The sequence below is a fragment of the Taudactylus pleione genome, unplaced genomic scaffold, assembly GCF_031769625.1.
Source record: "Taudactylus pleione unplaced genomic scaffold, aTauple2 ptg000078l, whole genome shotgun sequence".
Classification (NCBI taxonomy): domain Eukaryota; kingdom Metazoa; phylum Chordata; class Amphibia; order Anura; family Myobatrachidae; genus Taudactylus; species Taudactylus pleione.
Window position 1 is genome coordinate 1,969,616 of NW_028284480.1, and position 25,543 is coordinate 1,995,158.

General features: G+C 41.8%; 1 protein-coding gene across 2 annotated transcripts in view; it reads left to right on the plus strand.

Annotated features, from left to right (window-relative positions):
* The first annotated feature begins 2,294 nt into the window (after positions 1-2,294).
* The window catches only part of GRK3 (G protein-coupled receptor kinase 3), a 278,817-nt gene continuing 255,568 nt past the window's right edge, over positions 2,295-25,543 (plus strand). The window contains exon 1 of one of the 2 annotated variants that reach the window (XM_088467892.1): positions 2,295-4,186. In XM_088467892.1, the coding sequence (XP_088324018.1) occupies positions 4,074-4,186 (113 nt within the window). In that variant the 5' untranslated portion in view covers positions 2,295-4,073. The remainder of the gene's footprint in view (positions 4,187-25,543) is intronic. The other variant, XM_088467893.1, reaches the window with a different exon arrangement.

Sequence of the window (25,543 nt, forward strand, 5' to 3'; positions counted from 1 at the left end):
CAGGTCGCAGCTTATATTGCCGTGAGACGGACCTGCTTGGCAGGACTTTGATGATTCATAGGCTGCGACCAGGGCCGGTCCGACCGGTATACTGACAGCGGTGGTGTGTAGAGCGCCCAGCAGGGGGAGTGGCCCGCAATGATCTCATGCTCCCTGCTGTCAGCTACGCTTCGAGGAGGGTTCCTGCCGGGGCTAGAAAGAGTTCGTTAGATGGAGCTGTGCTGTTCCCCTTCCCCAGGGTCACCCAGGTGCAGGGAGGACGTGTGAGCGTCGGTTTGTTAGGGGACTGTGCCAGTCAGAGGCAGTGGCAGATCCAGGGTGGGGGCGATTGCAGTCTCCAGTGCGACGGGACGTACACACGCAGTGTCCTGGCAGTCTGACTTCTACTCCATCCTCCGTCTTTAACCCCCTGCTGAGCTCAGTGCTGCAGTGTCTCTCAGGCAGAAAGGCGGGCTTGTCTGGGGGGGGCAGGAGCGCATGTGCCTCACCTATAGTAAACGGGAGTCTAGGACTGTGATAGCAGCTGCAATCACATTTTCATGGGCACTTTGGGCAGCTTTATTGTTACTCTAGTGCTGTGTTTACTGGTGTCTGGCCCCTCCCATGTGACCAGTCACCAATGAGCTGCATTCTTTATCAGGCCTGCTCTTCTCCTTCAGTCTATCATCCCGCCCTTCTTTTCTCCTCTCCCACCTGCCACTGGCTTGTCACAGGCTGCTCACTCCACCACTGCAGCAGCTCAGTCAGCCACTGATTTCTTAGGTATGCCCCTTGAGCAGGGGTGGGCAACAAGCGGCCCTCCAGCTGTTGTTGAACTACAAACCTAGCATGCATTGCAACAGTTTTAGCATGGCCAAATAGCGAAACTGTGGCAGGGTATGTTGGGATGTGTAGTTCTAAAACAGCTGGGGGGCCACTTATTGCCTACTCCTACCCTTGAGTCTTCTTCAGCAAACCTTTTGTAATTAATAAACCAAGTATTCATTATATTATATACTATATTATAATCTATAACTAAACAAATCTATATATAATTGTATAATGTTTGTATGTATGTGTGCACATATTTACAGGGCAGAGGTCACACAAATAAGTGTTAACAGTTTCCTTTCAGCAGCTGTGCAATCCTCTGCATGAGCCTGTAACACTCCTTGTGATCAGGGAATTTCTAATAGTGTAGTCCAGAGGTTCCCAAACGTGGTAGTCAAGACTCCCCAACAGTTCAGGTTTTAGAGATATCCATGGTTGAGTATATGTGGGTAAATCAAATTGACTGAGGTACTGATTGTTACCTGTGCTTATCCATGGATATCTCTAAAACCTGAAATGTTGGGGAGCCTTGAGGACCGCATTTTTGACCCTCTGGTGTAGTCACTACATGGTGTGGTGGTCACTACTGCTATGCTGTAGTTTGGGGAGTACCCAAGGTGTGGAGTGGCCAGTGCATACAGTATACATATCTCCACCTTCTTCATACTGGTCAGACTGGCCTTACTGGACAATATTAATAAATGTATCTGTAAATAGCACTCTAGGACTTACAGCACTAGTTATCTGGTTTTCCAAACTCTTGTTCCGTGTGTATACACTATATCGTGCATTGCGTGCTCCCTTGGGGTCGTCTGTCACATCACCTGATCTTTTGAACATGCAAAAAGATCAGGCGATGCGGCTGACTATCCCATGCAGCGCTATACGGAGGGGGCCGAGATATCGGGCGGTTGGGCTACGGATCGCCCCATGTGTACGGACTGCCCAATATGTCGACCTGGGATCGTGGGTTGCATCGGCAAGTACACATCGTGCCATGTGTACCCACTTTATGAGCAGTGGTACAGCTTTAAGTGCAGACCCCTTCGTGTGAGTGCCGATTGTCGCGGCCCATGCTTCCTGCCAAGCATAGTGCCAGGGTGCAGAGACAGGGCTATGACCAGCCTGTTAACAGTGGCGCAGTCGCCGCCAGGCATGTGGGTGCCTGACAGGGTGTGCCTGTGCGCACTTCAGTGCTTGCCAAAGTAGATAAGAAGCTAGACCGATAATTGAAATGGTAAAAGGTGCTATCACATTTAGTAATAAGACATATTTGACTTGTCTATTTAGTACTTTTGTTTAATAGATGTATGCAAATTGCAACAACCAGGCTATTGTACTAGCTGTGTCTTGTTATCTCTGTGTGTAGCAAGTAGTTTACAGTGTGGTCCCCGTTCCGGATCCAGGAAGCTGAGATGAGCCAGTGCCAGAGTTTAGCAGGGACTCTCTGCTATCACACACACACAGGAGAGGAAGTAACATACATCACGGCTTCTCCTGCTAATGGTAATACAGCTAGGCACAGGAGCAGGAGGCTGCTGTCAGCACAGGAGGAAGGAGAGGGGGAAGACTGAACATTACAGGGAGATACAGACATTACCCTAAAACAAAGGGACATTTTGGAGACCCCGATTGTCTTGTGGACCTGCTGGATATAACGTTACAGCCGCACAGACAGCTGACACAGACCCAGCACTGCAGAGGGAAGCGGATATTGGCTGTACAGAGCTCTGTGCAAAGGATTTTCTGTATATTGTTGCTGGATTTTTATTTTATTGCATTTGGTGTTCTCTCTCCCAGCAGAATAAGCCTGCTCTGCTGCTCTATCTGCCCTGCCTCCTGCAATGTTTGTATGTGAGGACTGGTAGGAGAGGGAAGCACATTGTGGTGACTGCCATTGCTGCAAACACCTCTCTTATTTCCTCTCTCCCATCCAATACATGAATGTATAACGTCTATCCACTTTCTGCAAGTCCTTGAATTATTTGGGACAATCGCTGTACCCACTGGTAAATTGGAGTAGCCCAGCGTGCCTGGATGATCTGTGAGCTCATGTACCCGGGAGATCTGCAACATGTTGGGGAGAGGAATTGAGAGGCATCTTATAGGCAAAAGCGCCTGATTCTCTCCCAGCCATAAAGCACCATGCCCACTGCTCCCACAGCCTAGGTTCTGTACACCATGCTCACTGCTCCCACAGCCTAGGTTCTGCACACCATGCTCACTGCTCCCACAGCCTAGGTTCTGCCCACCTTGCTCACTGCTCCCACAGGCTAGGTTCTGTACACCATGCTCACTGCTCCCACAGGCTAGGTTCTGTACACCATGCTCACTGCTCCCACAGCCTAGGTTCTGCACACCATGCTCACTGCTCCCACAGGCTAGGTTCTGCCCACCTTGCTCACTGCTCCCACAGGCTAGGTTCTGCCCACCTTGCTCACTGCTCCCACAGGCTAGGTTCTGCCCACCATGCTCACTGCTCCCACAGGCTAGGTTCTGCCCACCATGCTCACTGCTCCCACAGCCTAGGTTCTGTACACCTTGCTCACTGCTCCCACAGCCTAGGTTCTGTACACCTTGCTCACTGCTCCCACAGGCTAGGTTCTGTACACCTTGCTCACTGCTCCCACAGCCTAGGTTCTGTACACCTTGCTCACTGCTCCCACAGCCTAGGTTCTTTACACCATGCTCACTGCTCCCACAGCCTAGGTTCTGTACACCTTGCTCACTGCTCCCACAGCCTAGGTTCTGCACACACTGGCCTGGAATAACTAAGCAAAACCAATATTTTATTTTAATCAAATACTGATATTTTTGGGTGCCGATGATGAAACTCAAAGCTGGATTTCTCTTCTTCTTGAAGAGCCTATATTGCAGATACAAATATTACACAGATTATTGAATTGACTGTACTGGGGCACAGTTTAGCATAGAATTTTATTTAATGTACATAGGAAATGCATTTTGTCGGATTCTGAATACAATGAATCAGTCATTTTTGTTTTCAATATTCGGAATTCATTAAATGTGAGAACATTGTTCACCTGAAAGCTGGGACTGTCTTCAGGCAGAGTTACTGTGTTTCATATAAAAATATACATATATTTAATATATTTTTTTTTGTGGAGTTTTTTAGTTTTTCATATTTATTTTTTGTGGTTTTGTTTTGAAATCCGTGTTGCTTTTTGGAAGTAGCGGTGCTATATCCTCTTGTGAGGTGTCTTTTCGAGCTGGTTTTGTTGCTTGTGTGATCTTCTGCAAACATGGCGGACCTAGAGGCTGTGTTGGCGGATGTCAGCTACCTGATGGCAATGGAGAAGAGCAAATCCACCCCGGCAGCCAGAGCCAGTAAGAAGATTATACTACCTGAGCCCAGGTAAAAGGGGAGAATTGGGGTAGAGATGTTAACTCTAGTATTGTAGATTAAAAATGAGCGGTTCGATTTTGACTCCATGCTTTTCGACAAAGTGGCGCAAGTTCGGAGTTATCTTATTGGCTATCCAAAACACATGAGAGCCGGATAGCCAGTATGATGCCATTTATTAGATCTAAACATACCCGAGTAAAACCGAACCGCTCATCTCTACTGTAGATAATGTTTTCTGGTATTGCCATATACTAGTAATAGTGATAAAAATGTTGTACATGTTTAGATATTTATGTGCACAAAAGGCATCAATTTAGTTAAACTAAGCAGCAGTGTACAAAATATTTACTAATAAGTGAAATTTTAGTATTCCATACCTAAAAATGTATTTTAATCCCGTTTGAAGGGTTATGGTGATCAGTTAGACCATAGGAATATTTGCAGGTGTTTAATCGATTTTTAATATAACCTTCAAGGTGTTAACAGGCTATGTATTGAAAACCAGGCCAAATATTACAGGCTTATCTGGGAAAAAAATGAGAAAAAAAAAATGTATGCGCGGCATCTGGAGAACAAATTGATGCTATTTGTGTTTTCTTCGAGAATATTAAAAATGTGTTGATTCAGAAACGCTCTTAAACGCTTGTCCATTCACTTAAAAGAGAATTCTATTAGATGATGCTGGAGCATATTAAAAAAAAACAGGTATTTGTGTGGACTACTAATTTTCCATGCTTCTGAACGTGGCAATCTGAAGAAAAAAAATGCTTACTTTTTTCTTTTTCACAAAACGTAAAAAAAATACAAAAAAACACCCATGTGCACGTAATAGCCTTTTTTTTGGTAAACTGGTGGAAAAACTGATTTCATTGTTGTAATTATCTCCATCGTCTCTTTTGCTAGTGTGTAATAATTAGAAGTGGTTCACTGCTATTTAGTTTTACTGATGCATGTAAAATATAATTTAATGCTGGGCACACACTTGTCGATATCTCGTTTGTTCGATCGACGAACGATACATCGCGAGTGTGTACATCCGATATGTTTGTGAACATCGTCGTACACACATATCAGGTCAGCCCTGGAGCACAGCCAATTCCGACATATCAGCATCAATATATCTGAAAGATGCATCTGCCTGTGTGCACAGGTGACCCGCCGACCACCTGTAAACTTGCTGCAGAACCCGTGGACACTGACCTCTAAACTGGACAGGAAAATTTAAATGCACGCCCAGTTGTGATGTCAACCCAGACCTATCGAGCTGTGTGCCAAATGCTTAATATTAACTTCTATTTCAATGCATTAAATATATTTTTACGTGCCAAGTAGCCTATTTGCTTGTTGTTGGTGAGATGCTGCTGATTAGCTATTGAAATTATCAAGTTTGTGTATTCATATTGTAAAAAATTTGGTTGTAGTGTCAGTTGTAATAGGACACAAAAAGCATAACTTGAGATGTAGTTATTATACCGGCGGATGGGATTCCGGCCGTCGATATACTGAAGCCAGAATCTTGACCGCTGGCAAATATATCGACGCAGTTATTTTGAATGGGATCAGGAAACTGGCGTCGGAATCCCGAACGCCGGTAAGTATGGTAGTTACCTGGTGTTGGAGGGGGTTTAGGATTAGGCACCCCCAGGGGAACTTGGGGTTAGGCACCCCCCCAGGGAGGGTTAGGGTGCGGGGAGGGGGGTTAGGATTAGGCACCACCGGGGGGAGGTTAGGGTAAAGCGCCCCCCCGGGAGAGTTAGTTTTAGGGTGTGGGCAGGGGGGTTAGGTTTAGGCACCACCGGGGGAGGTTAGGGTAAGGCATCCCCCCAGGGAGGTTAGGCGCCATTAAGGGAGGGTTAGGGTAGGGAGAGGGTGAGGGTGTCTGGATCTTCACACTTCCGGCTTCCAGCGTAGTATATCTTACCCATTCCGTTTTTTGTATTTGTGTCCTCACCTTGCAACTTGTCTCTACTACGTTGTGCTTGACTGTTATTACTACATAATCACACATTAGTTGTTTTAGATCCGCAAGAAGAGGAAGTTGATGATCATATAGAATTCGACACAAAGATGATCTACATAGACCTAAAGCACAACATTTCTATGTGCATGGTCACATCTATAATTTGTGTTGCCCTAGGCATGACAGGAAAAATGCAGTATTCATTAGGTAATTGTCTACTCTGTTCTTATATTGTGATAGTCTTTTAATGCCCCATGCTACATGCTGTTAACCATAAAAATGTTAAACAAAGAAAAATGTAAGCAGGATATAATGTAAAATACCTTTAATACACTTGGGCCTTTATGATAAATAGAAACCTGAATATGAAACTTTTAGTATCGTTTAAAAATATGGGCTTGCATTTACTCATTGGTGGACAGATGCACCTGAGGAGCAAGTGCTGCTCTTTGAATAAGCCTATGAATGGCTGACAATGGAGACAGTGGCTATTGTAGGTACAACTACACCAAGTTGTAATCTACCAGTTCCTGCTTTGTGATCCCCCTGTCGCATGTTATTCACCATATGGACAAAAACAAAGAAGTCTCATGAGAATAATTCCTCTTACATTAAATTATATTTTATTCATGTATTTGTGCCATTCTTTTCTTTTACATTTTTATGCTGTTTAATTGGTAGAATTCAATGTTCCATTTTGATCTTCCCATATCTTTTGATTTTGGATTTATTGAATGCTGGCCTTTAGAGGGTTAAGTACTGTACTTGGCTTCAGCCTGCTCTTTCTTGATCTTTTTATTGTTAATGAGGTTTTCTTTCAGACATATCATTGTGTTACTAAATGCTCTAGATTTTAGGAATTTATATTGGCAATTAAGCTTGACTACAGTATTCGAAACCTTTTGTGACTGTTGAAAACTCTATATTTGTGAGAGACGTGATGCAAGTGAGGCACTCTGTTTGGTGTAACTCTCCTGTTACCGAAATCATACAACTGGCTGTTTATCATGGTTTCTGATATTTCTGGTAACTAGCACCTCACTCTTAGGGGCCTATGTATCAAAGCTTGATGAGAGAGAAAATTGTTAGATATAAATCACCAACCAATGAGCTTCTACATTACATTTTATAGGCTGTGTTTGAAAAATGACAGTTAGGAGCTTATTGACTAATACTTTTTCTCTCACAATTTTATCTCGCATCAAGCTTTGAAACATAGGCCCTTTAATGTGGCTGTAAACACACTTATCCATCTAATTATTGTGAAAGAGAGAAGTTTGCAGTTACCATTATGGAAAGCAAGATTTGAGCTATGTTATAGGAAATGCATATTAACAGGTTTTCTGTGTTGTGTAATTCATTGCATATTAATGGAGTTATTACTGACTTTAGGGGCATATGTATCAGCTTGATGTGAGATAAAATTGTGAAATATATATCACCAACCAATCAGCTCCAAACTATCATTTCTTAAACACAGCCTGCACAATGTAAGTTAGAAGCTGATTGGTTGGTGATATATATCTCACAATTTTATATCACATCAAGCTTTGATACATATGCCCCTTAATTTGTGTTTTGTTACTCAAATTGTATCCTAATCTGTGGAACTTCATGGACCTCTCCTTGTGGTGTATATTAATGACAACAGCTTCTTGCATAATTACAATATTGCAAATACTTTGATAGTATTTTATTTTCCATTATTAAGTCCTGCATTGCATATTGCAATGGTGGGGACATTTTTGTTGACCACTGTATTAAATGCCTGGACTTTATAAAACCTGCAATAGTTAATACAGTGACAGATATGTTTTATATTCAAATTGAATCAGCTTTCATTTAAAAATCTATAAAAAAAAACAAGGTAATGTGCACATATCAATGCTAGTAAAAACCTACTTTATAGGTTAGTAAAACACAACACTGAGCTTTAACTAATATACTGGTGATACAACTAATTACGGTAGTTTAAATGTTTTATAGACCTTTTTGTGTTTGTATATACCCTTCTTAGCATATATTAAAAGGAAGTTATTGTCAAAATGTGTAGGCAAGATCACTGTATGCGCTTTTGTTTTTGTAAAGGAAGCAGTGAGCAGACCTTTGTGGTTATTAGGTGGATTACAGTACACTTGGATTGTGCGAGAAATACATCAGCAAAGCGGATGTGTCATAAACTCCCTGAGTACTCCACACTTTGCTAGCGGGTTTATCACAGAACACAATATATTTTCTTCTCATTTCAGACCCCTCTGGTGCAGTTGGTGTCTTGGCAACATTTGCTGTTGGCACCTTTTTATGTGATGTCATTCACTTACTGTAGTGTAGTACAGCCTTTTCAAGCAGTGACCCTTAATTCACTAAAGGGGCCTATCCGTTACAGAACGAATGAACGATATATCGTTCAATTTATCAAGTTATCTGCTTTGGATAGGCCCTGAACGATGACAGATGCGCGGCCGATAAATTGAATCTTTCATCTCTCCAACATGTTGGTCAATTATCGCATATCGCTGGCAGATATTAGAAATATCTGGCAGTTTATATGCGGTAAAAGACGAAAGATATTAGCAGCAGCTGCAGAGAAGAAATCCACTCCCTGAATGATGTCATGCGATATCGTTCATCATTTGTCAAAATCTGTCATGTACATGACAGATATCGTTCAGCACAGCCACCTGAGTTTTCAAGGTATATCTCTTGTCTTTCATCGCTCAGAAAATCATCTGCTAATGGATAGGCCCCTTTACAGTAATTGGAACTAAGCTGTCCTAATGGTTATCCCGACTTGAGCAGATTCGCAATTGGAGAATTTTTACTCCTTATATTGAGCCTGGCATGGGACTAATGATAGGTTTCAAAATACAGACGGGAGCTGTTAGCCGTGGGGTGGGGAGGGTTGGATTTAGGGACACCAGGGGGGACTTAGGGCCAGGCATTCCCCCAGGAGGGATAGGGTTAGGCTAGGGGGAGGGTTAGCGTCAGGCACCCCCGGGGGGGGGAGATTAGGGCTAGGTTTAGGGTGCAGGGAAGGGGGGGTTAGGTTTAGGCACCCCTGGGGGGAGGTTAGGCTTAGGCACTAAGGGGGGAGGTTATGCACCACTATGGGAGGGTTAGGGGGGGGTAGAGGAGGTAGGGATAGGGTTAATACTTACCCTGTCGGGATCTCCATCTGCCGGCCTTCCGGCGTCTGTATTTCGTCCGCCGGGCTCAGATCCGCCGGTATAACATACCAATTTCGTGCATATGTAGATCTTCAAATTAAAAAGAAAAGCATGACTGAATTACAGTATGACGCAGAGCAACTGAAATGCACTGTACTGGTTGTGTACAGTAAAACGTTCTTTAAGTTTCACTCCTATTAATGGGAGGTAGTTAAAATCCTGGCTGTCCGGATGCCAGCACTGGAATCCTGACACCAGTCAGAATCCCAGCGTCTGCATCCCGATGGTAAATAGTGGGGTTAGGGGGAGGGTTAGGTTTAGGTTTTAGGGGGCAAGGTTAGGTTAAGGGTGCGGGGGGAGGGTTAGGGGGAAGGAATAAGATACTTACCTACAGGTGTCGGTAAGTCGGTACCCTAAACTTGTCGGGATGCCGGCATCGGTATTCTGACTGCTGGGATCCCGAGTGCCAGCATCCCGTACACAATCCCTATTAATCTATCTCCTATCTCTCTCTACCTCTCATACCATTGTGCTGGTGTTAGGGACAAGTATCTTGCTTTGGCTTTGAGGCAAGAGAACAGTTTCCTAGTAATGGTTAACCAGATGCACTTGGTGAATTTTCATCTATAGGTTAAGCCAGTGATTCCCAAACTTTTTTGAATCACGGCGCCCTAGAGTATCAGCATTGTTTTCACGGCACCCCTAAGCCAAAATTTTGTTATTGAGAAATGCAGAATTTTTTTTTAGTATAGTAGTAAAGTGAAGTAAATCGTGCTGACCTGTCATCCATAGGCCAAGTTATGTGGTGGGGGACAGGTTTGCACTTCTGTTTGTCCACATATTTACATTACATTGACCATAAATAATTTTATTTGGTACTGGACCACCAACCTGAGGCACCCCTGCAAGTGTCCTGAGGCACCCCAGGGTGCCACGGTGTACAGTTTGGGAACCACTGGGTTAAGCTCTGATGTGCAGGGCCCTCTCTAGGCTAAGGACCAGATACAATTACCCATGAGGGGGTGCCTGAATGGTTTCCTGCATCTTTGCGTGATGTCTCTGTAGCAGGTTTCTGCACGCAGCCCATAGAGGTACGAGCAGGAATCCATCCTTTGTTTCACATCTGTGCTTCCTTTGTAATAGTTATTTATACTTGTTTTTATGTGTGATTTGTATGAGTGACTGATGCAGCAGAGTGTTTTTTTTGTCACTTTACAACAAAGTTACGATGATGATCTGTAAGTAAGCCGGGTGCACACTGAACAGATATATCTGCAGATTGAGTGATATATCGGTAGACCGCCCGTACACACTGCCCGATGATCTGCCATCGGCTCTGCAGCAGAGCTGACGCTATATGTCTATGAACAATGTCATTCAGACATATCGCTGGTACACACTGGCCGACGGGCACCCGATATATTGGCTGATCAATTGATCGGCCAGTATATCTCTGTGTGTACCCAGCTTAAAGTGCTATGTAGCTCTGATTCATTTAAGTTATCGAGTTAAGCAATAAAGGTAGAGTCATCAGCAGTGTATTCCTAAGTCGTGTTAGTGCACATTTGGATTTTCACCCCGTTGCAGTTGTCGAGAGCTGAATCAATATTCATGATAATATTCTGAAACCGATTTCTGAATGCAGAAATATTTGCTCACTCCTTTTTATTGGCACAGTCGCACATCATTTGTTAATAACTGTGGATATAGTTTTACAGGACATGTCATACACCTCTGCAGAGCTAGCGTACACCTGGATGTATAATAATCTTATTGACCATGTAGAGCTTTGATATTTCAGGTTATGTTCCTGTATTATGAGTGTATGTTTGCTATACTGTACACCGCTGCAGAGTCTGTTGGTGCCTTTAACAAAAAAGAAATATATATTTATATGCAGTATCATTTAATTTAAAATCAGGCACATTAGTTTTCTAAGAAGTAAAGAATATTAGTTTAGCAAGGTAAAGAGATTTGCTGAAGGTCAGACATCTGGCACTGTTTTTCATCTAAAAGTAGCAGGCTAAGCCTTCCATTACTGTTTTTGTTCTTATAACCGTTACATGTTATTATTGGAAGTTTGGTGTTACACATGTTAGATGTAATAGACGGCTTCATTCTTGTTTTTTAAATAATACGGAGCAATACAGATATGAATTGGCTTTATATTAGTGAATATTGACAACTATTTACAACAGCTATAAAATGTATTCACCCTTTTGTTATTTTCCCATTTTATAGTCTTGCATCATGGGAATTATCATTCATGCATCTTTGTGTCAATGTTCTACGCAAAATAAACAACTCTGAAGCTCTTTAACTCATACCTGCCTACTTTTGAAAACTGCTTTTAGGGAGACAATATAGATGATATTAGAATGCGTTGCACAAAGTGGGCAGGTCTAGCTCCACCTATGAGCATATCTAATGCCGCTCAGGGGTGTGTCCTGCAGTGGCCGGTGAAAAGTATTAAGTGCAGCATGCTGCCAATGGGGGTCTGTGAATGGGTGACATGTGCAGTCACAAAATAAATCACTAATTTACGGGATAATTGGCATTTCATCCGAGTCAGAATCATCCCCAGTATATGACTCTGGTTGACTCAAACAAATTGAGTCCTCTAACAAATTATGGGGTCTAGTTACTAAGCAGTGATAAGAGAGGGTGAAAAGTGATAAGGTGCCAGCCAATCAGCTCCCAACTGTCATCTCACAGGCTGTGTTTGAAAAATTACAGTTGGGAGCTGATTGGCTGGCATCTTATCACTTTTCACCCTCTCTTATCACTGCTTAGTAAATAGACCCCTAAATTTGAAACGCCACTGTTGGGCAAAAGTGGCAAACTAGATTGGCCAATAGGCTCTTATGCTTCTATGATACAATGCAGCTAATATTTTAATGTTCCATAAGCAAATTTGTGGAATATTCTGACCTGCCTGTTGAATATAATATTGTATTTATGAGTTGTGCCAGTGAAAACATATATATTTAAAGACACACGCACACACGTCAGAACGAGCCTACACTCACACACGGGGCAGTGCCAGTCTATGGCGCTGCTGCAGGTAAAACCTCAGATACTCTCACCCCCTGGAAACGGGGCACTCTTCCTGCTGTTCTGCCCTCTTCTCTGAGCTCCATACCGCTTCATCGCTGTCACTCTTCCCACCAGCACTGCTCTCTACTGCCTGACCAGCAGCTGCTACCTGACGTGCAGCTCCACCAGCTTGGCCTCAGTGAGAGGCGAGTGTGCCGAGATCCCTTTAAGACATTCCCCGCTGATCCGCTGGGGAAGTTGTCTCCTGCCCAATGTCTGTGTGGGGAGACGGGAGCTCCACAAGCCTGTGCAGGCGCTTCCCTGTCCAGCCCCCATTGTGAAGCGCTCACCACACTCCTGCAGTCACCATTGACAAAGCTCTTGTCGGTGGGACAGACTGCAAGTGTACCTGTACAGTCTGGGGGACCTGGTGACCTTGACAGGGACAGAGTGACGCCAGTTGTGCCAGGCTTCGTCATGACGTTCTCACCTCTGAGGAAGCAGTGGGAAATGTATGATTTTTATTTAACTTTCCAGGACAAAGGGAGACTACACAGTGATACGGTAGTCTCCCCGCAGGATGCGGAGTGTAGGCAACTATGCTTTAACTTCAAACAAAATGGGCCATAATTGATAACACAAATGTGGATGCCGTAAGTTCAGACTTTGTGTGAGATGTATCAAACCTTGAAAGAGAGAGTGGAGAAGTTGCCCATAGCAATTAATCTAACTGTCATTGTATAGACTACTAGATACATGATAGCTAGAAGCTGGTTGCTATGGGCAACTTCTCCACTTTATCTCTCGAGCTTTGATACATCTCCCCTTAAAGGTTACACTCCTTGCTGGGATAAAACAGGGTCCAGCTCCGTCTCTACCCGACTACCACTAAGAAGTTGTCCATAGTCTATGAAATGACAGAAGCTGATTGGCTGATATGAGCAACTTCTTAATTTTATCTTTCTCAAAGGTTTTATTAATCTCCCCCTGATTCTATCCCTCTCCAATATTCATCTTTTCATACAATCTATACATCGTCATATAAGAATATGGGAACCCATGACCTGGTTGCTCCTCTGAGTCGCGTATGGCTCCAGGAGGGTAAAGCCCAGTACTGCTGCCGTTACAGGCAATGCTTTGATCTGCTCATGTGGGAGCTGAGTTGCAGCTGCCTAAATAAAGCTGGTCCCCTTCACATCCGCTTATGCAGGGTTCAAGAGCTGCATTCACTGACTTCCATCAGTCAGGAGCAGGAAAAACAGCCCAACAGTGATTCCCAAAGCATTACCAGGGATCCGAGAGCCTCTGGCACTATAGGTTTCCGATTCATGGGAATGGGAATTGGAGCTGCAGGACAAATATGTCAGAGGCGCCCAGATCTCTACTAGAGTAAGTTTTTTCTTAATATTGTATTTTTTTTTATATATATATATATATATATATATATATATTATATAATTTATTGCACAGGTACAGGGGCACAGTATTTAATAAAACAGTGACTGTAGTCTGTGTAGTGAGGGAGAAGGTGGGAGTCCTCTTAAGCTGGGTACACACTGACATATATTGGCTGATCAATTGATCGGCCAATTTGTTGGGCGCCTGTCTGCCAATGTGTACCAGTAATATGTCTGTGAATGACGACTGCTCTGCTACACAGTAGATGGCATATATATCTGTCCATCGGGCAGTGTGTACTAGTACACTTGAAGCAGACGTCGCGGGGAGGGGGACGGAACTCGCGTCCCCAGCCAGAGACAGATGATGGCCGTTCAGTGTGTATGAACGACCATCTGCAGATCACTCAATCTGCAGCTATATCTGTTCAGTGTGTACCCAGCTTTACACGTATGTTCCGTTTTCAAGGACACCCTAGAAATTTACAATAATTTAAATTGAAGAGGCAAGTGGATGTAGATGTTATGTTACGTTTAGAAGAAACTGCAATTTAATTCACAGTTGTACCATATTCTCAATTTCTTTGTGGCAGACATCTCATATTCTTCCTTTGATTAGTACTTTTTAAGATTTTCGTAAATTTGCTTTAAAGTACATTTCGGGATATATTTATGAAGTGGTGACATTTGCACACTGCCACATGTTGGTGAGTTTGACCTCAAAATTCATAACTGCACTAATATGAAGTGCAAGCCCGATGTTTTTTGCATTTACTATTAGTGTAATTTTACATTTTAAGATCAAAGCCGCTGCTACATAAATTGACCCATTTGTTCATCATGATAATATTGCTTGTTGGCAATGCACTTAACAACTCAGGAACTGTGGAAGAGGGGTATAACTAAACTGTTATCTGATTCTAAAGACCATTGATTGCACCAAGGATACTTTATCTTGCAGTCTGATGAGTATTTAAAGTTGGCCAAACACTGTGCAATTATTATCGGCCTGATCAGACAATTTATCAGCTGATCGGGCCAATAATTGTATTGCCAAGGGCTGAGCACCGATTATCGCTTCTTCAGGCATGATAAGTATTCCAGCATGTCCGACAGATGCGATAATTGGTGTTCAGATCCGATAGTGGATATTATTACCATCTGACAGAGAGACCACTTATCTGACGGTGTATGGCAACGTCAGATAATTGGTCTGACTGTCTGGTGAGTTTTACCTCAGTGTATGGCCAGCATTTGTAATCCGTTATTGTCTAATTATAGATATCTAATAGACCGTTTTATTTGACATTACAGAGTATTTTGATACACTTTTATAGTGACTTTTTATTATTTGATTCAATGATCCATCTGGGGAGTTACCATTGTTAAAAACATGATTTTATTTTGATTGTGTGTAATATTGAAATAATATATAAAAAAAATTAAAAGTTTGTTCCTGTAAGTTAGCAGTAAAAATCCGTATTTTACATTATTTATTGGTTTCTCCTATGATGTTACTCCCTTTTTCATTAATTGGTCTTGAATATTTTTCTAACTCTCATCTGTCACTCTTGTTTGAGTGATGTGCATGAAGATTTCCCTATGACAAAAATGTAATTGAAACAGCATTTTGTCTTGAAAAAATAAATTAATTGATGCAATGTTTTTTGGGTTTTTTTTGCACAACAAATTTGAATATATATTTTAATATATATTGAATAGGCTGCTAGATCAATATGTAAATGTTATTGGTCAGTGCCAATGTATGTTAATGAAATTAGGGAAACCGTTGTTTATTTTTTTTACTAAGAACCTATGGGGGTTATTTAACAAACCTTGTTACCCATAGCAACCAGTCCTACTCTAGCTTTCTATTTTATAGCATGTACTATAGAATATAATAGCCAGAATCTGATTGGCAATACCTTCCCTTGTCCTCTTTTTGCTAAAGCTCCCCCTATGACTGAAACGTAGAGAAAAATTAGATAAGGAATTCCATGTGTGTTTCTAAAAGCCAAGGCAAAGACAGCCTATATGTGTCCTGTCCCTTCCCTTGCTTTCATTATTGTCTTTGTTCTTGTATATTCATCAGCTGTCTGGTTTTAAATGGTTGATGTGGCCCCTCCGGCAGTCACCAGGTAAGCTTTATCGATTAGTGGTAAAATGGTAATTAAACATGTAGCTTGCTGTTCTGCTAATGCACCATTCAGCATTCCTGGCAATGGATTCTGGTGCTAAGGCAGTTAATGTTGTTCAGTAAATGAATTTCTTTGGATTATTAAATAAAAGATCTCTCAGAAGGGAGTGGAATCCTCTCTAGACTTTGTCTGTGATGTCTGCACCTGGAGACTTATATTTAATTGCTGCTGAGATGTACCTGTGGGGAAATTAGAATACATGCACTTACTTTGAATAGATTTGTACATGCTTTAGTAGCTCGTGTTAAAGTGTATTATGATTGATGCTAGTAGTTTTATTTTTTTTTTAATTTTTTTAGGTTACTTATCTATGAAGGCTACACGTGTCTCTATGGCTCCACTATAATAAACATATTAACTACCCATAACCAAAGTGAGGTTATGCTCTATTATTGACCTGAATGTAACTCAGGCTTGCCTACCCTCCTGATTTGGCCGGAAGCCTCCTGAATATTGGGTGCCGCTCCCGCCCCCCCGGAAAGGCAGGCAAGCCTCCGGACTCTCCCGGCCCCCCTGCAGAGTAAATATAGAAACTCCCGCAGCAAGGGGAGGGCGGTGACGCGATTGGTGCTGAATTGCGTCATCATGGCCCAGCCCCCTGCTTCACAATGCCGTTTATTCCGGCATTGTGAAGAGGGGGCGGGGCCACGATGACGCGATCATGTGGTCACGCCCCTCCCCAATACATCATTGTTGTCCGCCCACGCCCCCCCACTGTAAGCAGACATTCAGCTCACTCCTGGAAGGAAGGAGCTGAGTGTCGGCAAGTATGATGGAACTGTTCCTCACAATTGTCCCTGCTGTTTTCCGTTTTCAATCCATTATTGTCAAGGACATTCACAGATTGTAAACTTTATTAGAACCTATGTTTGGCCCCCACTACTGTGGCCTACTGTTGATCAATTACAGCAAGATAAGCAATTACTTAGGTTAAATAAGTAATGTTTATCGTTAAAGAAAAAAAAAAAATCTGAAAATGTCATACAGTGTATGTGTGTGTATATATGTGTGTGTGTATGTATATATATATATATATATATATATATATATATATATATATAAATAATATAGTAGAGCCAGTTATATGTAAGCTTCCCCAGATACATGTGTTTTCGCGATCGTGGCCATGAAAAAACAGCACTTGTCGGGGTTTTGTTTCAGCTGCCTCCGGACAGGTTAATAGAAAAAATCCCAGATAATACTGGCTTCCTGTCAGCAGCTCAGCACACGCTGCTGGGATGCAGTGGGACGTGGTAGGCTGCTGCCACTGAGCACATTGATCGCAGCACCCCCGATCTACCCCTGGCTGAGTGCCGCATAGAGTCCCCCTCTTCAGTGAGCCCATTTTTTTTTTTTCTTCAAGGGGGAGTCGTGGCCACGCCCCCCACTATAAGCTGAGTTTCAGGCCTTTTTGAATTAGCCCTGGGAATCAATTAGCCAGCTGTAAAGTACCACAGCTAATTGAATTCCCCTCATAGTGTTGATATTTGGGGTGTTTCAATTCAACGGGAATTGAATAGCGCCGACAGAGAGCTCCCGGCGCTATTCAATTCAGCGCCCTGTTTAGTCCGACTAATGATTTCTTCTCACACCCTCCTGAAGATACAAGGAGAAATGCGACTACAGTGCCAGCCACGAGGCTGTTTTCCGGCTTAGCGTGGCGCTAACAGCCTCGCGTCCGGCACTTTAGTCGGAGAATGCCGATTCTCGCGACAAAACCCCCTGGCTGCCAAGAACTGGGATTCTCCGACTTCCCGTCGGAGAAAATATTGCGGTGAATTGAATAGCATTGCATTGGTTGTGGTAGATTTTAGAAATTGGTACAATTGTACTTAAAATGTAACATCTTAACCCCCCCACCACCCCCTTCACTGCTTCTGTTCCCTATGAGATTCCTCATCCAGTAACTCAGCTCTGTTCCTTCTTTAGGCTGTGGTCTCACAGTAGGGGAGGTCTGTGGCTTATCAGCAGTTTTGGCTCACAAAGGAGGAAGGTGCTTGACAGTTGCAATAATTGCATGAAACATGCAAGTTCAGCAAATACAGAACTTTAAACCGAGATCTTTTTGTTCATTGTGGCACACTTTAATATTATATTGTTACAAGGCCTCTAATGCTAACACACATTTTTGTTTTTCTCCCTGCTTCCTCTATTCTAATGTATTTTTTTTTTTTGGCATTTTGGTATGGTCCCCCAAATTTTGCCAGTGTGTGAAAATCATTCTACCTTTAGGCAGTGTCAGATGACTGCTTCGAAATGCAGTCCTTTTTTGGCCAGGTGAATGTAGTGTAATAAACTGAATAGCTAACTGTTATTTCTTGGTTTGCTATGTTCTGGCAATTACTGTCATGTTACACAGAGCGTAGCGTCTTTTTAAAATGCTGCTGTCCCCTTGTTAGAATCTCAAACCTTACTAAAAATCCCACCTGACACTACCCAAAGATGGAATGGATTGGATAAATTGACTGTCATTTTGACCCACATAGTAAAATGCTGTAACATTTGGCTTTTCTTACTATAACACGTATTCTGATAAAATGCTGAGGAATTGTTTATAATGGTTCAATGCTTAATTTTGTTGTTTGAATCTCCAAAGATTTTCAGTCTATATGTAAATATATTTTCTAGAGATAATCAATTTCTTAGCTAAAAATTTTACTTTTTTAAAATATATTTTTGTAAACATATCATTTTTGAATACAACATAATAATTGCTGCAATATTGTATTGTCTTCACATTTTCTGTTTTACAATAGGATTCTGAATCCAAAATACATTGTACAACATGCCCCAGTATAACAGCAAAATATATTTTCTTAAATCCTAAATTGTTACCTAATTGCTACCGAGTCACGCCACGGCATGGCGCGACTAGAAGGGCTGTTTAGCACGCAAGGAGACCTAGATGTATGAGGACACATCTGTACATCTAGCCTCCTTGTGCATTAAACAGCCCTTCTAGTTGCACAACTTTAAGCGAAAAAGTTGCATGAAAAGACACTTGGCGTTCAAGTGTTGTGTAACGCGACTTGTACTGCATGGAGGATAGTTGAATGTGGACACATCTGTACTAGTATTGGACCAGTCATTCGTCAGCTACAGATGTGTCCACATATATCTTCCTTGAGCCTTAAACAGCCCTTCTAGTCGCGCCATGCTGTGGTGTGACTCTGTAGCGCCGAGCATCTTTTTGTGCGACTTTTTACTTTCAAATTCATCTTATTTGCACAGCGATGGAATTAAGACGCACAAGCAACTTTTGATTAAATTAATATGTGCATACCTATATTCTGTATGCGACTGTGGGTGTTTGTGTATGCAAAATGCTACGTTACAGGTGGGACGACATTCAATTATTTATGCTTGGGATGCCCAAAACACACAATTTCTTTCAGGAGGGTGCCAGCAGAAATATGGGCACCTGCGGCATTTGCGCCCGTCGGCAGCAACAATTAAATAGTGCGACAGAAGCTTCGGCCACACCAAAGCAATACAATTGTCCCCAATTTGTCTGCTGTCTATACAAATATGTATTTAAAGTACAGTCTTCTTCATTTTGCCTGTTTTCCAGTCCAATACGCTATTTTTATTTTGTTTGGATTTTTCCTGGATCACATGGAAATCGCATGTGCAAATTTTTTTTTCCATGAGTTCTGTGGATATGACTTGCTGTTTCACAAGCAGAAAGTAGTTGATGAAAAGGCTTTATTAATTACCGTAACAGAACTGAATATGTTATGCTGCAGCAGAACAATTCAATACTCTGACAGACTTTTATATAAAAAATGGGCAAATATCTCTCTTAGCCTGTTTCCTTTGAAAAGCTATTGGAACTATTTTATTTGGAAAAATGTTACGGAATACTTTGTGTACATTTGTAAGACATGTATAGCAACTGCAATTATTCAATGGTGGCAAAAAATATAATGATCCAGGTTATAGAATCCTGACCGTTTGAGAGAGCTCTGTTATGCCCTAGCAGACTCCACGTAAGTGCATGATTACATGTTCCTTTCTGCCACAGTTTCAGGTTCTTTTCAGTTTATTCACCTCTATTGTTCAGATTTCAAGTCAAAATATCCTATTATGTAAGTGCTCCATAGAGCACCATTTTAGCTTTTTACTGTTGACTGCTTGCTTTGTTCATCCTGTACATTAACACAGTAGACAAATGCCTTGTTATAGTCGGCTGATGTTAGGAGTGTGAGGGGAAACATCAAATTTCATAACATATATCTTTTGTGTGCCAGATTAACCTCTCGTGTTTGGGCTTTCTGCAAGTGTCCCTGTGATCTCCTTTCTGACCTTTTGTTTCATATTAATTGGGTGCTGATTTTTTTTCCAGCCATGTGGTGTTGTGTGTCTGTTCACGTACTGCATTATTGTAGAGCATAGTCTTCCCCTTCTGAGTAGCGCTTGTACCTGGCTTCTCTATTCCTTATACTGATTACAGATATGTATGTTTCACTGTGTATTTACAGTTACTACACAGCTTAGTGCAAGCTATAGTCCTCTGTGATCAGCCATTTAGAGAGGTACCTTGCAGTATCCCAGGTCAGAGGGTCAAAATAATGGTAACCTTTAAAAATCAGGTACTGTTTTTTCAAATTCAGGAGCCAGACGATGGGCATATCCAAAGAAACTGGAGATATTTGTCTCCTAACAGTTTGCTAAGTAAAAAAAAGCCACCAAGAAGAGCCATTTTATCAAGTTTAAACTCAGACAGCTAATCATTGAAAGAACATAGAGTATTTTCTATAACCCATCATCAGCACATAACGAAGCTACCTTAGAGATACAACTCAGGTTCAAGGCTTCAAATTGCAGCCGAAATATGTACTCCTCATCCTTCAATGTAACATCACTTTACTCCATAATAGACCACGATGTGGGGTGCAAACACACTTTACACTTAACAGCTACAGCTAATCCCAGTGAAACAAGCAGATTAAATCATTGTATGAAATTTGGGGTTCAAGGACAACTGCTACGCAAATCTTAGTGTTCATTTTAGGTTGGGCAAAGGGCAGGTCGGCTATAACAGAGGGGCACTCCTCTGCGCGCCCTCGAAGAGGGGGCATAGTCACTAGAAAAGGGGACATGTCCTTGAGACATGCCCCCTTTTTCATCACTGTAGGGGGCATGCCCAGCACTCATGGAGATGCTGGGCTGCCCACAAGTGCTCTCCGCAGTGGGAGTAGATGCGCACACATTAGTACAGCATCTATTCACGCACCATTGTTTCACCTGGACTCCCACCTGACACTGCGGCCTGTGGGTGGGAACGGCTGTTTCAGCGGAGCACCAAATTAGTTGGTATTTGGACATAAAGGGCGGAATTAAATTGATTTTGCGGGCCGCATCTCCCGTCTAAAGTGACAGGAGATTGCGGGCCGCTATTCAATTGTGCCAGAATTTCACGCTGATCGCGCCCATAGAGGTCGCGATCGCGAAAAGTGATGTTTGGGCACCCAAACATGTCACTTTTCGCACATTTCAGCTCTCATCCCCCAGGGGCTGCGAGCTGAAGTGTAGCGCTTGGCAGCTGATCGCGCCCGACAGGAGCAAGAATAGAATAGCTCCGTCGGGCGCGATAGGGGCTGGAGAGAATTGAATTCCGCCCAAAGCATGAGTCTTTTAAAATATATTCGAAAACATCAACAGCAACCTTCTAAACTGCACTTCACTGCTAAGGTAAGCAGCCTTGAAGTGGAATTTCTTAACGACCTCCTTATTTGAAGACCACTACCTACAGAAACAAACGTATATCAAACAGGTAGATGGCAAACATTTCATTCTGGAAACTGGAAACCAATTTGTGAACTGGTTCAACAACATTCTAGGAGGCCAATTCAAGACAATTAGAAATTGCTCATAACACCAAAACTACATAACACAAGCCACCTGAAACAAAAATTCTGAAACGTAAACACAACAGGACAACACAAATATTACCCAGTACAACAATCAATTTAAACTCTTAGATGTTTTTATGATGTTTTCTAACTACAAGATGAACTATTGAAGACAGTACTACCAAAGAAACCCAAGGTCATACATAAGAAACTAAGCACTATAAATAAAGTATGAACTTTAAATATGTTTTTAATATAGAATGGTAGGGGAAAAATAAGAAAATATAGGATTAAAATGACATTACTAGTGATAAATTCTAAAATACTATAATACACGAAACTTAATTGAAATGGAAAAATATTGTTAAGCAAATATAAAAATATATATTTTTTAGTATTGTAATAATGCACAATTTAAAGTAAATAAAATAAATGAATAACTATGAACATCAAACTGAGATATGCAAGAGTAATCCCAAAAGTATTTCGCCACTGGTGTGTGGCTTCCCTAATGGGTTCTTTTGCAACAGTCTCTTGCTAAAGAGCCCAGTAAGGGAAGCCACACGGCGGTGGCAAAAGCTGAAAATGCTGGTTCCTCTCACACGGTGTGTGGGCTTTTTAGTTTATCTTGTTTGCTCTTTCACAATGTTGCTAATGATTTGTTCTTCCTTATTGTATTGATCAGTATGGGATTACAGATCAGTCCCTTAAGGTGGAATGCAATACCAGAGCAAGAATTTAAATAAATGGACAGTATATGTAGGTTGATAGTTTAAGCAGAGACTGTTTATAATGTATACATATAGCAAGACTTATATAGTAACCAAAGGAATAGCTTGCAACCACAGGATAGTTACAAATAAGAAGTCTGGAGCAGACCATTATATCACTAATGGTCAAATTCAGAGGGTTGATAAGTCAAGCAGATGTCAATACCATTTGTTGAACAAAAATATTAAAGTGGCACAGACTCAACAAAGGATTTCGGGCAAGTCTGAGGCAGGAATGGGGGAAAGACCTGTCATTCAAACCAGTAGTTTTGGTCTCCTCTCAACAGGTTGTTGGGCCTATAGCATACCTCTCTGTCCTTGGGACTGCCCTCTGGTACTCTGATGCATCCAGGACTTTGATCAGCATGAGCAGTAAATACCGTAGGGCAAACTGACAGGACCAGGACAGAGAATCAACTTGGTTACATAATACAAAATAAGACAGGGAAAATATAATACCCAAGACACAGGCAAATACAAAGAATGCACAAGGATTGATGCTGAGTTTTGAGATAATGATGCAAAGTATTGCTGGATACAGTCACTGTTCTCAAATGCTCTGGCAACCTTCCGGGTTATGGCAGACCATATGTTGTAGGAGTTGCCGGAATCTCATTATAGCATGCTCATTATGGTGAAAACAGACAAAGAATAAAGTATGCAAAATGAATACATTCTCAGTCCATAACAGACTCATGGGATTTCTTGCAGATAAAGTACTGAACTGTACAGTTGTGTCCTTATACACCTACCCTTAATACGCCATGTGGTGCGAAACGCCTGGTGCGAGAAAGCCGCCAAATACTGCGCAACTCGAAAATTGACCTTAGCCGCAATTGGATGCAATGAACCGCTTCGTGAGACTGCACTGATTCATTTGGTATGTGACACTTGTGTACATGTGTGTCTCTGAGTATCTATACAAAGCACAATGGTGATATCTCAGTATCTATACAAAGCGCAATGAAATTTGGCGTGGAATAAAGGCACAGCCGCTGCATTGTAGTACTTCGTATACAGGCTCAGACTTAGTCCCACACAGGTATACAAGTGTTGCATATCAACTTAAACCATGCAGTGTCGTGAAGTGGTTTGTCACATCTGATTGCGCAAAAGACGCTCTGCACTCCATGTGGGACGAGATGGGCTGTTCGACGCGACTGTAGCTATAGTGTATGAGGACACACATATAGCTGTCTGTTTGCAATTCAGCGAAGCGTTCTTGTGTGTTTGTTATCGCTGTCTACCCCCCATCCACCCTCTAACATGGCAGTCTGCTGCCGAGGGGAGAAATTAATTAAGCATATACTGGACATTTGCAAAGTATAAGCCCTCCAGTCATTTTGGGTTTATTCTTTAGCTTGTATTAAAGTGCCTGTTTTAATACAATTAGTGTGAATGAATTAGGGAACATGATTTGCAAAAGAAATAAGGGTTCCTCTTTTTTATTTTTTTCTTCCTCATCTTTTTTATTCTTTTAGGTTTTGTTTTTTTTTGTTCTGTGGTTTATTGTTTTTCTGTTTGAAAATTAAACTTACACAATAACAGCTGCATTTTTTATCCTTTGCTATATAAGAGTATTTTAGATGAGAAAATAGTGATACTGTTTTCCTTTAAATTCACACTTTAATATGACCTTTTTCTATGAAGAAGTCTGAATTATTTTTTATCATGTTTGTAAGGCAAATTTTAAAGCACTTGGCACATATTAGTTCAGTTTTGTGAACATACTAAAGGGCAACAATGACAATGTAACTAGCCACTATTGCCGGCGCTGGGATCTGTATGTGGCCGAAATGCTACTTAGGACATTTAACCAGTGTGGTTATTATAACTTTTAAACAGGCTGGTAAGTGGCATGATTAACGTTATAATACCTGCACGGGTGACACTGTTAAGCTGGCCACACACTAGACCAACTTGCATCCAACCAGCCAACTTGTTGATTGGTTGGAATGAAAATCTGGTAAGGTATGGGAGTAACTGATGATCAGCAATTTGCTCCTAAATGCCAGAAAACAGATGAAAATGGTCGTTCGGACACATTTGAACAAATAGTTTAGATCAAACATTTAACAAACAGTTTTGGTCCATTTTCCAGCGTTTGGGAGCAAATTGCTGATTGTATTCCTTACCAGATTTTCATTCCAACCAATCAACTAGTTGGCTAGTTGGATGTAATTTGGTCTAGTGTGTGGCCAGCTTTACTGTCTTCCTCCTGACCACAAACCAAAGGGGCTCATGCAGAGTTAAGCTGGCCACACATCTAAAGATTATCTGTCCAACCAGCCAACTAGATGATTGGTTGGAATGAAAATCTGGTAAGGGATGAAAGCAAATGACAATCAGCAATTTGCTCCCAAATGCCGGAAAATGGACAAAAACTGTTGTTTGAACAAATTGTTTACATCAAACATTTAACAAACTTGTCTAAACGACCATTTTCATCTGTTTTCTGGCATTTAAGAGCAAATTGCTGATCATCAGTTACTCCCATACGTTACCAGATTTTCATTCCAACCAATCAACTAGTTGGCTGGTTAGATGTAAGTTGGTCTAGTGTGTGGCCAGCTAGGAGCAAAGTTGTATCTTAGCAAAAAACCAGGTTATATTTCAACGAGTCAAATTTAAAGTAAGCTAACAGATTTATAGTTAGAAGACGTGTCCTGGCTCATCTGTAAATTTCAGTGTAAAAAAAATAAACAAAATGCACAATATGTAAAAGCATGCCGTATTTTCACTGCATTAAAAAAAATATATATTTGCACCATAACATGGTATGTCCAGGAGCAAATTTGCACCTCTTTTTTTGGTTCCTTGCTGAGCTTAAATCCCTATGTCACGGCCAGGGTATTTCAGCATGGCGCTAAGCGGGTGTTACCTGTGAGGTCGTTGTGGCGTGGGCTGTCTGGTGGCGGAGCTGGTGTCTGTCGGGGGGCTTTGGCTGCACGTGTTGTTGTTGTGCGGGCCTGTTGTCACTCTA